The sequence below is a fragment of the Plodia interpunctella genome, chromosome 9 (genome assembly GCF_027563975.2).
Source record: "Plodia interpunctella isolate USDA-ARS_2022_Savannah chromosome 9, ilPloInte3.2, whole genome shotgun sequence".
NCBI classification, from domain to species: domain Eukaryota; kingdom Metazoa; phylum Arthropoda; class Insecta; order Lepidoptera; family Pyralidae; genus Plodia; species Plodia interpunctella.
In genome coordinates this window covers 70,001-85,409 of record NC_071302.1, presented here as the reverse complement: position 1 = coordinate 85,409, position 15,409 = coordinate 70,001, and the positions used below count along the sequence as shown (strand labels likewise).

Here is a 15,409-nt window from a genome sequence, read left to right as displayed (position 1 = left end):
AGACGACCTTGCGCTGCACAGCGTCGTAGAAAAGATGCTGTGCAGCGAAAGGTGTTGGGATGCGGTGGCTTCCTTCTGCGAGGCTGTCATGTCGCAGAAGGAGGCCGCTGAGAGGGAGCGTGAGGCGCAAGCCAACGCCCCTCTACACAGGAGAGGCAGAGGTGGCAGGCGGCGGGCACGATACGCCCGTCGTCTGTTACGGTGAGGACGCCTGGCGAGGCAGAACCGGGGGGCGTCGTGGTGAAATGTCCGCGATCCCATGGCGCCCCCATTAACGGTCGGACGGAAAACGCCGCAGGAGGTTTTAGTGGGTAGTCCGGGCCGACAGCGGCCTGGGAGCCCCACACTCCGGGGGAGATGTTCTTCCCCTGGGTCGCCCGTAAATGGGTTTCCTCCTGCGAGAACAAAAAAAAAAAAAAAAAAAAAAAAAAAAAAAGGTTAGGTTAGGTTAGGTTAGGTTAGGTTAGGTTAGGTTAGGTTAGGTTAGGTTAGGTTAGGTTAGGTTAGGTTAGGTTAGGTTAGGTTAGGTTAGGTTAGGTTAGGTTAGGTTAGGTTAGGTTAGGTTAGGTTAGGTTAGGTTAGGTTAGGTTAGGTTAGGTTAGGTTAGGTTAGGTTAGGTTAGGTTAGGTTAGGTTAGGTTAGGTTAGGTTAGGTTAGGTTAGGTTAGGTTAGGTTAGGTTAGGTTAGGTTAGGTTAGGTTAGGTTAGGTTAGGTTAGGTTAGGTTAGGTTAGGTTAGGTTAGGTTAGGTTAGGTTAGGTTAGGTTAGGTTAGGTTAGGTTAGGTTAGGTTAGGTTAGGTTAGGTTAGGTTAGGTTAGGTTAGGTTAGGTTAGGTTAGGTTAGGTTAGGTTAGGTTAGGTTAGGTTAGGTTAGGTTAGGTTAGGTTAGGTTAGGTTAGGTTAGGTTAGGTTAGGTTAGGTTAGGTTAGGTTAGGTTAGGTTAGGTTAGGTTAGGTTAGGTTAGGTTAGGTTAGGTTAGGTTAGGTTAGGTTAGGTTAGGTTAGGTTAGGTTAGGTTAGGTTAGGTTAGGTTAGGTTAGGTTAGGTTAGGTTAGGTTAGGTTAGGTTAGGTTAGGTTAGGTTAGGTTAGGTTTTTTTTTTTTTTTTTTTTTTTTTTTTTAAATAAATTTTTCAGCTACGGCGCGTGGCCTGTACCTTTTTTAATTTAATGAATGTTTTAAGTTTAGAAAATTTTGTTGAAACATCCAATTCGCTCCGCGAATTTTCGTCTTAATAACTAAATACCATTGGCGGTTACAAAATACTAAATACAATTAACTAACTCTAACTCTACGAACAGAACCCCAGAATGGAGCAGACCAGGACCCCCTGGCAGCACCCGTTCACGAGTTGACGCATGGGTCAGCCATCGCAAAGCTCAACCATATTGGAGGGAACCTCACGACCCGGCCCACGACGCCGCCGCCAGATTGACCATTTTCGTGAGCATGACGTACTCCATTTTGTAGTTCTGTCCATTGTCGTCTTTTTTTTTTTTTTTTTTTTTTTTTTTTTTTTTTTTTTTTTTTTTTTTTTTTTTTTTTTTTTTTTTTTTTTATTGCTACTTAAGTTAATTTTTTTTTTTTTTTGTCAGGCTTATACTACTTTTAAAACTATTTTTTTTTTTTTGTGTCATTTTTTTTTGTTTTTGTGTCATTGTTTTTTTTTTTTTTTTTTTTTTTTTTTTTTTTTTTTTTTTTTTTTTTTTTTTTTTTTTTTTTTTTATTTATTACGTCATTTTTTTTTTTTTTTTTTTATTTATTTATTAAAGAGTATTACTACTTACTGGCTAAAGTTATTCTTTTTTTTTTTTTTTGTCATGTCCGAGATGTCGCCAACGGTCCCGCCGAAGGCTGTTGTCTTTTCAGGGGGGGGTGTCACTTTCAGGCCTCCTCCAGCTCCGCTTCGGATGCGAGGATGTTGTCCCGAGTCTTGTCGTCACCATGCCAAATCGCCATTTTCAGGTTGTAGTCCCGGATGGAAGCGTCAGTTGCTCTCTCTGCACGTTGAATAAAACGAGCTACTGCGTCGTTCTTTTTATTATCCACGTAGTACACACAGGTCTTCGTGTGTCTAGAGATTGCAACTACCGCGTGTGGGACACTCTGGTGCAGCTTGGAGTTTTTGGTTGTTGTACGTACGATGATCACTGTATCAAACGTGCGGCCCTGGGCTTCATGAATAGTAAGGGTGCAGGAACCCGAGTTGGCTCCATATCCTTGGCTGATTAGGAGCTCCTTCTCAGCCTGGGTATGGGTCAGATACAACGTATCTTCCAACTTCGGGATATTAGCCCCTCTATATTCTTTCAGTGTCAGGGAGCGCGTAAGATTCTTGGCCGAGTAAATGCCGCTGTAGATTTCACTAAGGGCATACGCCACGTCCTGTGGGTTTCTGTACGTACACAACAACTCCTTCGTGACTGTCGTGACTTTGTGGGGTCTGCAGTACTTCAGAGGGAACAGGTTGTGTCGGTCGATGTAGGGTAGCTGGTTGTGGTCTCCAATCAACAAGGTCTCGCTGGCTCCTGTGATCTTTGTAGCCATCACTATGGATCCGAAATGATTCATTAGGGCTTCGTCCACCACAAGACGGGTGCACGTTTCGCCCTTCATCATCCCGTTTACCAACAGTGAGGCCATGGTCCGAACTCGCCGTTTGGCTCGTTCTTCCCCGACCTTTGGTGTCAGTTTGTCCCTGAGATCTTTGACTGCTTCCCTAGTGGCGGTCACTATGAGGTCGCTCTCGATGTTGACGTGAGCGACTACCCATGTGGTTTTACCGCATCCGGGCACCCCGTTCACCCATGTGAAAGCTGTGGTCGCCAAGCATTCCAGTCGGGTGCTATCTGTCAGGTTCCCGAAGATGGTGTTAGCCATCTCAAGAATTCTGTCTTCTAGCATCACTCTGGTGCACTTGGCAATCACAACCTTCGGGTCACTGGGGGGACATATTGGCCGGATGAGGTCCCTCTCTCCCGGCTGGCTCTTTTCGAGTTCTATGAAGCCTTCCGTTGCGCAGTATGCCGCCATATACTCCCCGCACACGCTACCGTGTATAACACGTTGTGTGTCTAGGTCGTAAATTGCGGCCTCCGCTTCTTCCAGTTTCACTTCGAGCGACTTGACGTTGCCACGTTTGTAAGTCTGCAGTATCGCACTGCAGATGTCCGCGTTGACTTTCCTTGTGGCAGCCGTTATCGCTAAGAACTCTCGAAGAGCGTTCTCCATGTGTGCCAGCTGATCGTTCGCTGGCTTCAGCCGAGGGGGGGTCACAAGCCCCATATCCGCTCTGGTTCGCTGGGTGATCTGCGTAACCTCTTGGCGGGATATGGATGGGGCTGTGAATTTTTCCACTGCCGTTTCCAGTTGAACCGTTCCTCTGAGTTTTCTCATCTTCTCTTTTACCGGGCTTACGATAGCTTGGGCCATTCGGTTTAGGAGTGTGGCAACCGTGGACTTCTTCCTATCTTTGTCCTGGTCGGTGCCTTTCTGCTTCGACTGGCGACTCTCCTCTTCGAGTGCTTGTTGCAGCCTCTCCGATCCGCTGATATCCCGAACTTGGTTCAGAGATCCCCCGCGGCTCGTAGTGGCTTCGCTTCCACCCTGGTCACGTCTCAAGAGAAACCCGAGGTCTTGACCTCTGTTCTCATATACCACTACCTCATGATGTTTTGAGGCTTCAAGGGCGCCCAGATGATCTCTTGTTTCGCCCGTGTGGTGAGACACTGCCATGGCATCCACGCTTAGCACTCTAGGAATGGGAGTATCCCCCAGAACACAGCCCCCTATCGACGTTAGCACGCTGCAGACCTTCTGAAAAGCCGTAGAGATGTCATCAGTGGCGAAAAGTGCGATGGTTTTGTTCTTCCTCCGCACCATTCGACACCGCTGACCCCCCACGGAGACCGTAGGTAAGGCGTCGTAAACTTTACGGCGCATGGTCGTTTTGCTTGTGCTTCCGTTCAACAGGAGTCCGAGTCCCGGTGAGATATAGATGTTAGTCTTCGCCCTGTCGTTGCAGAAGGCCACTCCCACTCGTTCCGAGTTGTTGTTCATGAACATGGCAACTCCTCGGACCCGCAGCCTGGGCTTCCCCGCTTCTCCGGCTTTTAAGAGTGTGGACAACTGATCTTGGTTGTCTGATGAGTACTGCTGCACCTGTGTGTTGATGGTGTCGGTGCGTGTGGTGTTAGTGTCGGTGTTAGTGGAGTTGGTGTCGGTGTTGGTGTTAGTGTTTGTGGATGGTTGCGCCTCTGCAGTCTTATTGCGTTTTGTCGCAATGGCCGCTACTTCCTCGATGTAGTTGAGGAAGTGACTCCTTGTTGACTTATTTTGCAGCAGATCTCCCAACACTTCCCGCCTCAACTTTGTGTCGCAGATACACTCCAGGTTGTAACGGGCAGTCTGAAACCTGGGGCAGTCGAGTAATATGTGCCATACCGATTCGCTGACATTCGGGTCACACTCACATCCGGGACTGTCTCTCAACATGAACCGGTGCAGGTATTCTCCGAAGCCGCCATGTCCCGTCAGGATTTGTACGTGCAGGTGATTTAGATTCGTTCCTCGCACGAAACTGTAAGCTTTGCTTACATTGGGGAAGAACGTTCTTGTGACCGCACCTTGGGAGGCAGTATCGAATCTATCCTGCCATCTGGCTATAGATTCCTCCCTTATCTTCCTTCTGACGTATGACAGCGGAACTTCTGCGTAATCGGGTGAAGAGGTCTCTTTCGAGGCTCCTTCTTTGGCAAGCTCATCCGCCCTTTCGTTTCCCGCCGTTCCCACGTGAGCTCTGAGCCAGAACAAACGGACCTCCCTCCCTCGCGACCGCATCTCAGCAATGCTCTCCTTTATGGCCTTTGCCAGAGGATGGGTTAGCCGAGTGCTGCACAACAGATCCAGCGACGATCTTGAGTCGCTCAGGATGTTGATTGCTGCATCTTCGCTTTCCAACGCTCCGGACACTGCCCTGTGGAGTGCATAGATCTCAGACTGGAATACGGTGCACGTGGAGTCCAGGCTGAAGACTTGGCTGTGTGTCTCCTTGCCATCTTCCCACCATGTAAGTGCCGCTCCCACCCTGCCTTCCATTTTACTTCCATCGGTGTAAACCTGTGGGCCAGTAATCTGGAGTGCAGTTTGGGTGGCATCTGTCATGTCCTCGAGCAGAGTGTACTCTAGTTGGAGTTTAGTGGCCGGGTGTGGTAAATCTTTGGCTTTTACAATCTCCTCGAGTTTACGATCTGGTGGTAGGAAGTCGACGGAGAGCCCCTTCTTCGCCTCGTAAAGGGATGCCACTTCCTGGATTCTCAGGTCCAGCGGTAGGATTCCTGCAAGGATTAGCGCTGCAGGCAGAGACGTTGTTCTGTACGCCTTGCAGATCCTTTGCGCGAAACCCCTCTGGAGTGTATCTAGCGCTTTCCTGTTGGTTAGGTTTTCAGACGCTTTTGCCCATGCGCAGGCCCCATAGGTCGCAATAGGTTCTATTACTGCGACGTATAGTGTCCTGATAATTTCTCCATTAAGTCCCCAGGTGACTCTTGCTGCGCATATCAGCTGTTTATATATGCTGGCCGCTTTGGTGCAGATGTTTCGCACGTGCGAGTTGAAGTTGAGCCACCTGTCTATGGTCAGTCCTAGGAGTTTGATCTCGTCTACCAGAGATAGAGTTGTTCCGGACATGGTGATTTGGGGAGGAGTGTACTTCAGTTTTTTTGTTAGCAACATGACTTGCGTCTTGTGTGCTGCGAAGTTTAACTTGTTCTCTCTACCCCATTCTACCGTCCGCTCCAATATTCTGTTGACGCGATCCTCCATTCCATCTATGGACTCTCCGGAGAATACCAGGACCCCATCATCTGCGAAGGCCTGACAGTAGACTTCCTCGGACGATAATCTTTGCAGGAGGGGATCCAATATGATGTTCCAGAAAGTAGGGCCTCCAATGGAGCCCTGCACACATCCCTTGGTTGTTTCCCGCTCGCTGGTTTCGCCTGCATAATTAACGATTATCTTTCTGTCTTTGAGGTATGAGTCCACCATCAGGTACAGATTTCTGGGGCAACGTCTGATCCTTAGTTGGTTCATCAGAGCCGGCCACCACGCGTTGTCGAAGGCCCCCTCTATGTCCAGCGACACTATCAACACGGATCTTCCCGCTTCCTTTTCCGCGTTGACGTGCTTCAGCAGGTCATACAGGGCGTCCTCGGTTCCGCGCTGCGGCAAGAAACCGTACTGCCTTGGGCTGAGGGTTGGGAGTAGGTGCCATTGTAGTCTTCTCACAAAAAGTTTCTCTAACGTTTTTCCCAGGACGGACAACAGTCCGATGGGGCGATAGGATTTGGGGCTGGTGTAATCTTCTTTGCCCGGTTTGTTGAGAATGACTACATGGGCGATCTTCCACTGTCTCGGAAAGTAAGAAATGGCTAGGCATTTGTTGGCAATTGCCATGAATACTTCCCTTGAGCAGCGAATCGCTCTGGCACAAATGTCCGAGGTGAACCCGTCCGGTCCCGGTGCCTTTTTGGGGTTTTGCTCTTGCAGCACAGCCTCCAATTCGGCCTCGGTGAACGGTGGGTCGTCCTCTTTCAATTCTCCCAAACGCTTTTGAGGTGTTTCTTGCACAATTTTTCGGAGTTGAGTGTGATACGGGGTATCGGTTACCACCGCGTCCTCAGGGTAGAAGGTGTTCGCCAGTAGATCGGCAGATTGCTTGGGGTCCAACGTCTTTCCATCCGGTCCCCTTAGAAGTGGCTCTTCTTTCCTTCCTGATGTTTTCCTGAGGACACGGTAGATTCCGTCCCACATACTCTCTCTCTCCTGCTTTGTGCAGAACTCCTTCCAGCTTCGAGTTTGGGCCTCTGCTGATTGCTTGGCGTATAACGCCTTGGCCTCATTATACTCTTGCAGTACGTGTTCCTTCCGGTGCGGGGCAGCGTTTTTAATCCTTTTCTTTTTACGAACGAGGTCCCTTTTTAGGTGTTCTATTTCTTCCGTCCACCAGGGAAGGGGGGTACCTTGGCGCCTTCTGCCTATCTTAGGGATCGCGCTTTCGCACGCTTCCCGAATAGCTGTTATGTAGGCTTCTGTAAGGATCTCCATTTCCTCTCCGGTCACTATCTCTCCTACTCTGGCAGGTGTTATGTCCCTTTCCGCAAGCAAAGACAGGAGTGTTTCGTCGAACGCTAACCAGTTTGCCTTTTTGGTGTTGTACACTCTAGTGGTGGGGGCTGCTGCGTGTTGCAACCGCACTCCTAACTCTAGTGTGTACGTGATGGCGTTGTGGTCTGATGTAATGAGCGTCCTGTCGACTTTCCAGTTCCTGATCTTTCCCAGCAGTGAAGAACTACACGCAGTCACGTCAACTATGCTGGTGCATAGAACGTTTCTCCGCCAGACTTCGAAGGTCGGTGTGTTTCCGGTGTTGAGGATGTGGTAATCCATTTCGTTGATGAAGGCGTTGTATTCCGTCCCTCTCTCGTTCTCGGATTCGCTGCCCCACCAGTGGCTCCAGGCATTCACGTCTCCCGCTAACAAGGTGTTTGGCGTGTTAAGCGATTTGCATGTCGCCTTGGTTCGCTCAATGTAGGGACCTATGTCGGCCGCTCCGTCAAAGTATACAGAGACTACTCCAAGCCTGAAGCTGCCTGCTTCCAGCACCACTGCAGATTCCGTTTCGGTCACCAGCTGAGGATCGTGTATGATCCTGAACTGGTCACCGAAAACTATTATCGCTGCTTTAACTGGGTTCCGGCTGCTGATGTTTGAGGAGCACTGGATTACTCTAGTGCCGGGGTACTGCTTTACTCTGCCGCTGGATCCAGTATATGGTTCCTGCACCAGTGCAATAGCAATACCTTTCTCCTCTGCTACTTTTAGTAGCTCGGCTGTGGCGATCTTGGAGTGCTGGAGATTGATTTGCACAATCCCCAGTTTTGTCCCTGCTCCTTCTCCAGAGGTACCAGGTCCGTTCATCTGGCTGCCCTTAGCAATACGCTATCTTAGAACGCGCTAATCTGTCCCACACTAAGCGCTCTGGGCACTCTTCGCTGAATGCCATGTGGGGGAAGATGTCGTGTGCCTTGGCGTCCTTGCAGTTTTTGCACTTTGGGGGCCTTTCCTCCTGCCTGGTTCTGCACTCCTGCCAGGAGTGGGCGCCGCCGCAGTAATTGCAATACTGCGCCGACTCCCGGCAGAGTGCTTTAGGATGTCCGAACCCTAGGCATTTGGCGCACTGCACGAGGGGGGATTGATCCTCTACATCTCTCCTGTGTATTGCAATATGGATCTTTCCCTCCTCAAGCATGCGCTTGTGGAGTAAGGGTGCAACCTCGAATACTGCGTGGCACTGTAGCGGGTTCCTTGCTCGCTTTCGGTACCTTAATCGGATGTGTTGTTGGTCGCCAGGAAGTTTTTCAAACAGTTTCCTGTTTTGGGCCTTAATGTGCTCGACCATCTCCTCATCCTTCAGGTACGCCATGATGTTATTCACCTTGATTAGGGGGTTTTGTGGCTTTGCCTCCTGAACTTTCAGGGATGCGTTTTTTTTAATTTGGGACTGCAATTTCCTGGCGTCCTCTTTATCCTCACAGCTCAGCAGGATCTTGCTGTTCCTCGCCTTCCTTACCCTGTCCACTATGACGCCGGTATTTTTAAAGTCCAGCGTCTGTGTGATTATCTCCAGCACTTTCTCTCCCGTATTGGTTGGGTCCGTGCTAGAGATTATCAGTGTGTGGTTGGGGTTCTTTTGTGGCTTTGGTGTTTTAGCCACGGCGGCATAGTCTCTTGCTTGCTGTTTGGGCATTGGAGGAGCCGTTGGGATTGCAGCGTTTTTAACTGAGGAGTTGTACCACTCCATAGTTTTTCGGCTGTTTGTGGCTATCTCCGACACCTCCGCCCTTATCGGGTTTAGCATTCCCTCAATTTGGGCAGCGGTGTCGGCGATTGCCAGTTCAGCTCCGAGTCCTGGGCCGGTATTGTTTGCCGAGTTGGAGAGAGCTACATCTTTTACCTCTTCTACACCATCGAGGATTCTCTTTGCCTTGGTCATCAGGGGGGCGGTGACCTCTCGGATTTCATCCCCGATCTCCTCTTTCGAGACTGGTCTGAGGCTTCGGATTTCTCGGAGCATACGCTCCATCTCCAGCCTCAGCTCCTTTACCTCCTCCTTTATGCCTTTGAAGGAGGACTCATCGGTCTCTTGCTGTGTGGGAGATTGGGGAGTTACCTCACTTCGCTCCCTGATGGTGGTGGTGTCGGTCTTTAGATAGTGCACCTCGTGAACTAGAGATCCTACCGTGTTTGTTAGGTCCTGTAGCTTCTCCGACAGCTTAGGCTTCGCTACCCGATTACTCCTCAGGGGGTGGCGCCTTGTTAGTCTGGCGCGTTTCGGCTTTTTGTTTGGCGCTGGTGTGGACTTTTGGCCCATCTCGAGGTGGACGGTCTTCACCGATTTGGTGACCACTCCGTCCATCTCGAAATTTAGCCAGCTCTGTACGTTCTCGACAGAGCTTTGAGTTCCTTTTAGAGACTCCAACATCTCTTTGAGCCTTGCGTCAAACTTTGCCTGTTGGTCCTGGAGGGCTTTTTGATGGGCTCTCTCTACACTCACCATGTATTTTGTTGCCCTCGTCCGTTCCAACTCCAGGTTCAGGCGGTGCCTGCTTCTGGATTCGGCCAGGGCGAGGACAATCTCAAAGAGATTGCCCATGCACTCCACAGCGGTCGCTCTTAATTCCCTTTTCAGGGTTTTTGAGCTTTCTACCGCGTCCTTCCCCTTCTGGTAGTAATCTCTGGCTGCGTCTGTTGCCATGTCTTTAGATACTCCCCTGTGTGGTCCGAGGGGGGGGAGTATGCTCTGCCTTCTTTCGGCAAACTCTTCACCATGCCATGCCCAGCCTGCCTCTGGCCTCTCCTCCTCCCACGCCACTGGATTGCTCAGCTTCTCTTGCGAGTCGCTGGCTTCGGACTCTGGCGATTCCTCTTGCTGTGCGGAGGTGGTGGAGATCACTATCGAGTAGTGATCATGTTTTGGGGGGGCATGAGTGGGCATTGGCGGCTCTGGGGTTTCCGGTGACTTCGGAGTCGTGGGTGGTACTTCCCCTGTTGGCGTGTGTGTCAGGTGTTTTTCCTCTCCTGTTTCGACAGAAGAGGGTGTCATGGTTGTGGTGTTAGGTTTTTCCTCTCCTGTTTCGGCAGAAGAGGGCGTCATGTTAGTAGTGTTTGGTGTGTCAGGGGGTTGTGTGAGGTCTATCTGCGAGGCCTCTAGTACCGAGACGTCCGCCAGATTCCTGGCATCGTCTATTTGGCCTCTTCTGGCTGCAGCTTGCGCGCCTTTTATGACCACTGCTCTTCGCAACCCTCCAGTCTTTGTTTTCTTTTTGGCTGACTGTGCCAGTGCCCAGCTTCTTCCCACTTCCATGGCGCCTTTTGGTGGGCTCTTGGTCACCTTTTTGGCCTTTTTGGGAGCGGAGGTTTTGGGTAGTTTGCTGGGCCCTGGCACAGCTCTCTTGTCCTTTTCTGTCGTGTGCTGTCCCGTAACCAGTGGCTGGCGTGTGATCGGCGAGATGGGGACCGCCGGTGCACCTGTCACTTCGCTGGAGGCGCCGCTGTTCTCGGCGCGGACTTGACAGTCAGCCGCTGGGGATGGGGACGACGACATCTCGGTTTTTTTTTTTTTTTTTACAAATTTAATCTATCTTAAACTATTTAAAATCTAATAACTTAATATCTAAAACTTAATCTACCGCCAATGGTACTTGCCGCAGCTTGCCGCGAAGATGGTGGATGCGCGCTGGTGGTCGTGCTGCTTTGTTGGTTTTCCGGAGCTTTCTTCACTCCTCCGGTGTTCAGGTGTCCGCTTCCTCAATTCCGTCGGGGCCAATCTCTTGGAATTTCAGAGACGATTCTAATGAGCCGTCTCACTACTCTGTAGCTCCAAGGGTGTCGGAGATAGCCCTAGGGGGGTGAGGAAGCGACCACGGGGGGGAGGGGGCAGGTCTTTGTTGGGAACCGCAAGGCTTTGCGGTTTATGAAGAAGACCTGCGGGGATGTCCTTATGGGGCTAATTCCCGAAGTGTTCCCGGTTCCCGGTGTTCCCGATCCAAAATCCTGGACTCTGGTGGGGCCAAGTTGTAGATCTTCAGTTGCCCTTTCGTTTGAGCCCTCTCTCGGCTTCCTATCTTCAGCGGTTCCCGAGTTATAGCTAGAGGGGAAAAGTGCCTGAGGGGGGGGAGGGGCGAGGGGGGGGGGGGAGAAAAAGTTATTTTCGTCTGAAACGGATAGATCCGGCGTCAGACGAAAAAATTTTTGCGGGGGGGGTGCGGGGGTGAGGGGGAAGGAAAATGGAATACGGCTAGCCGGTTCCTGTGGGAAGATCACGTTCTCCCGAGTTGAACGAGTCCAATCTCGGGTGTCCTGTGACCTGGGAAAGGAGAGATCCCTCAGGGCAACTTTACACACCTGATGATGGGCTGGTCTGCAGGGGGGCGAGGTCTCGGAGCCCGCTTCGGAGTCTTCAGGTCCGTCGACAGTGGATCGCTGGCCGCAGAGATGACGCTCGTGACGTTACCTCTGAGCTTCGACGCGAGTTTGCCGAACGTCACGATAGGCAGCGGTCTCTCGGTTTGTATGGGGATTTTTAGATACGCGGGAGCTAATAACTCCCGTGTTTGTGGACCGATTCCGATGTTCCAAAATTTGGCTTTCACAGCTCGTCGGCGGCCACAAGATGATATAAAGATCTAAAAAATCCCACTTGCCTGAACCGAGTTATTCCTTCCTGGACTTCTCCTGCTTCTCCTCGGGAACCCTTTGGAGGTACGCACTTGCCCACACGAATCCTGGTGAGTCGGATACTTGGGAACACAATGAAAACACTTCGGGAGCACTAGCACACGAAAAACCAATTTTTTCGAATTTTTTGCGCGGAGCAGATGTTATTTGGGCGCTTGTAAGGCGAGTACTTGGGTTAGGTTAGGTTAGGTTAGGTTAGGTTAGGTTAGGTTAGGTTAGGTTAGGTTAGGTTAGGTTAGGTTAGGTTAGGTTAGGTTAGGTTAGGTTAGGTTAGGTTAGGTTAGGTTAGGTTAGGTTAGGTTAGGTTAGGTTAGGTTAGGTTAGGTTAGGTTAGGTTAGGTTAGGTTAGGTTAGGTTAGGTTAGGTTAGGTTAGGTTAGGTTAGGTTAGGTTAGGTTAGGTTAGGTTAGGTTAGGTTAGGTTAGGTTAGGTTAGGTTAGGTTAGGTTAGGTTAGGTTAGGTTAGGTTAGGTTAGGTTAGGTTAGGTTAGGTTAGGTTAGGTTAGGTTAGGTTAGGTTAGGTTAGGTTAGGTTAGGTTAGGTTAGGTTAGGTTAGGTTAGGTTAGGTTAGGTTAGGTTAGGTTAGGTTAGGTTAGGTTAGGTTAGGTTAGGTTAGGTTAGGTTAGGTTAGGTTAGGTTAGGTTAGGTTAGGTTAGGTTAGGTTAGGTTAGGTTAGGTTAGGTTAGGTTAGGTTAGGTTAGGTTAGGTTAGGTTAGGTTAGGTTAGGTTAGGTTAGGTTAGGTTAGGTTAGGTTAGGTTAGGTTAGGTTAGGTTAGGTTAGGTTAGGTTAGGTTAGGTTAGGTTAGGTTAGGTTAGGTTAGGTTAGGTTAGGTTAGGTTAGGTTAGGTTAGGTTAGGTTAGGTTAGGTTAGGTTAGGTTAGGTTAGGTTAGGTTAGGTTAGGTTAGGTTAGGTTAGGTTAGGTTAGGTTAGGTTAGGTTAGGTTAGGTTAGGTTAGGTTAGGTTAGGTTAGGTTAGGTTAGGTTAGGTTAGGTTAGGTTAGGTTAGGTTAGGTTAGGTTAGGTTAGGTTAGGTTAGGTTAGGTTAGGTTAGGTTAGGTTAGGTTAGGTTAGGTTAGGTTAGGTTAGGTTAGGTTAGGTTAGGTTAGGTTAGGTTAGGTTAGGTTAGGTTAGGTTAGGTTAGGTTAGGTTAGGTTAGGTTAGGTTAGGTTAGGTTAGGTTAGGTTAGGTTAGGTTAGGTTAGGTTAGGTTAGGTTAGGTTAGGTTAGGTTAGGTTAGGTTAGGTTAGGTTAGGTTAGGTTAGGTTAGGTTAGGTTAGGTTAGGTTAGGTTAGGTTAGGTTAGGTTAGGTTAGGTTAGGTTAGGTTAGGTTAGGTTAGGTTAGGTTAGGTTAGGTTAGGTTAGGTTAGGTTAGGTTAGGTTAGGTTAGGTTAGGTTAGGTTAGGTTAGGTTAGGTTAGGTTAGGTTAGGTTAGGTTAGGTTAGGTTAGGTTAGGTTAGGTTAGGTTAGGTTAGGTTAGGTTAGGTTAGGTTAGGTTAGGTTAGGTTAGGTTAGGTTAGGTTAGGTTAGGTTAGGTTAGGTTAGGTTAGGTTAGGTTAGGTTAGGTTAGGTTAGGTTAGGTTAGGTTAGGTTAGGTTAGGTTAGGTTAGGTTAGGTTAGGTTAGGTTAGGTTAGGTTAGGTTAGGTTAGGTTAGGTTAGGTTAGGTTAGGTTAGGTTAGGTTAGGTTAGGTTAGGTTAGGTTAGGTTAGGTTAGGTTAGGTTAGGTTAGGTTAGGTTAGGTTAGGTTAGGTTAGGTTAGGTTAGGTTAGGTTAGGTTAGGTTAGGTTAGGTTCGAGATGGTGTCTGGCTAGCCTCGACAGGGACCTGGCTGAGGAGGCGGCCATGACTGAAGCTTGGACAAGACCCACACCAAGCCGTTCCCTTGGTGTGGATGAGAGGGCAACAGGCCTTCGTGCGTCGCTCACGCGGATCTGCGACGCTTCGATGAGGAGGTCCGGGCCGCCGGCTGCAAGAGCGGCGGTTCACTGGTGGTCGGAAGAGATCGCTGCTCTCCGATCCGCCAGTGACCGAGCTCGACGCGAGTATACGCGTTGCAGACGGCGGCGAAATGTCGTTGACGGAGAGGAGGCGCGGCTGCATCTCGCTCTCCAGGAGGCCAAAAGGACCCTGTCGGCTGCGATAGCCAAGGCCAAGGACGACGCTTACAAGGAGTTCTTGGCCACGCTCGACAGGGACCCATGGGGGAGGCCATACAGGACCGTACGCAACAAACTGCGATACTGCGATACGCCCCCCCCACGGCCTCCATAGAACCGGGCCTCCTCAAGCGGATCGTGGAAGGCCTGTTCCCCTCTGCTGAGGAGTTTGTCCCTCCGAGGATGTCGGCCCCTGAACGGGAGTCCACCACGGCGAGCGTGCCACCGGTGACGGACGAGGAGTTTGACTGGGGACTAAAGCGTCTGGAGGGCCGCAGAAAGGCCCCAGGCCCAGACGGAGTCCCTGGTCCCATACTCCCGGTGGCGGCGAAACACATTGGGAGCCGCCTCAGAGAGCTGTTCGACGACTGCTTGTCGACGGGGCGGTTCCCAAAGCCGTGGAAAGAAGGCCGGCTTGTCCTTATTAGGAAAGAAGGCCGGCCTGAGGACTCTCCTTCGGGGTGGAGGCCCCTCCTGATGCTGGACGAGACGGGCAAACTGCTGGAGCGTATTGTGGCGACCCGAATCGCCCGGCATCTGGAAAATGATGGACCCAATGTGTCGGACTGCCAATATGGCTTTCGAAAGGGGCGGTCCACCATTGACGCCATCGGGGCCTTGAGGACGTTCTCGGAGGAAGCAATTGGGGGAGGGGGAGGGGCCGTGGGTGTATCGCTTGATATAGCGAACGCCTTCGGCTCCCTCCCTTATGAAGTGATAGAGGAGGCGCTCCGGTATCACGGAGTGCCCCTCTATCTAAGGAACCTCGTAGGGCACTACCTAACAGGTAGGGAGGTGCTCTACGAGGACAAGGAGGGACGGAAGGTGAGGGCGATGACCTGCGGCGTTCCCCAGGGTTCGGTTTTAGGCCCCCTGCTGTGGAACGTCGGCTTCGACTGGGCCATCCGCGCGGCCCTACCCCCCCGGACAATAGTCATCTGCTATGCGGATGACACAATGGTGGCTGTCCGGGGGGAGCAGTTGGAGAGCACCCTTAGGGCTGCGGCGGTCGCGGCAGACCTGATGCTCACACGCATCAGGATGCTGGGACTAAGGGTGGCCCTTAGCAAATGTGAGGTCATCGCCTTCGGGAGGAAGCGTAGTTGGAGACCGCCCTCAAATGAATGCGTTCCCATTGGCGGGGAGAGAGTCCAGGTGAAGCCGTACTTAAAGTACCTGGGCATCATCCTGGACTCACGCTGGGACTTCGGGGAGCACTTTCGTCAACTGGCTCCCCGAGTAATAGGCGCAGCGTCGGCAATGAGCCGTCTGCTGCCCAATGTCGGAGGGCCTGGCGCCTCGTGCCGTCAGCTGTATGCGGGAGTTACCCGCAGCATGGCGCTGTACGGGGCGCCGATTTGGTCAGATAGGCTCTCCGCAGCCAATAAGGCCCGACTGCGTAGGCCACAAAAAGTTGTGGCTAACCGCATCGCTCGGGCCTATGTGACGGTAGCTTGGGCAGC

General features: G+C 50.9%; 1 protein-coding gene across 1 annotated transcript; it reads right to left on the bottom strand.

Annotated features, from left to right (window-relative positions):
• Positions 1–1,653: 1,653 nt before the first annotated feature.
• On the bottom strand, positions 1,654–7,976 carry LOC128672349 (uncharacterized). The gene has a single exon (XM_053749448.1). The coding sequence runs from the start codon at positions 7,974–7,976 to the stop codon at positions 1,881–1,883; it is 6,096 nt and encodes a 2,031-aa protein (XP_053605423.1). The 3' UTR covers positions 1,654–1,880.
• Between the last annotated feature and the right edge of the window lie 7,433 nt (positions 7,977–15,409).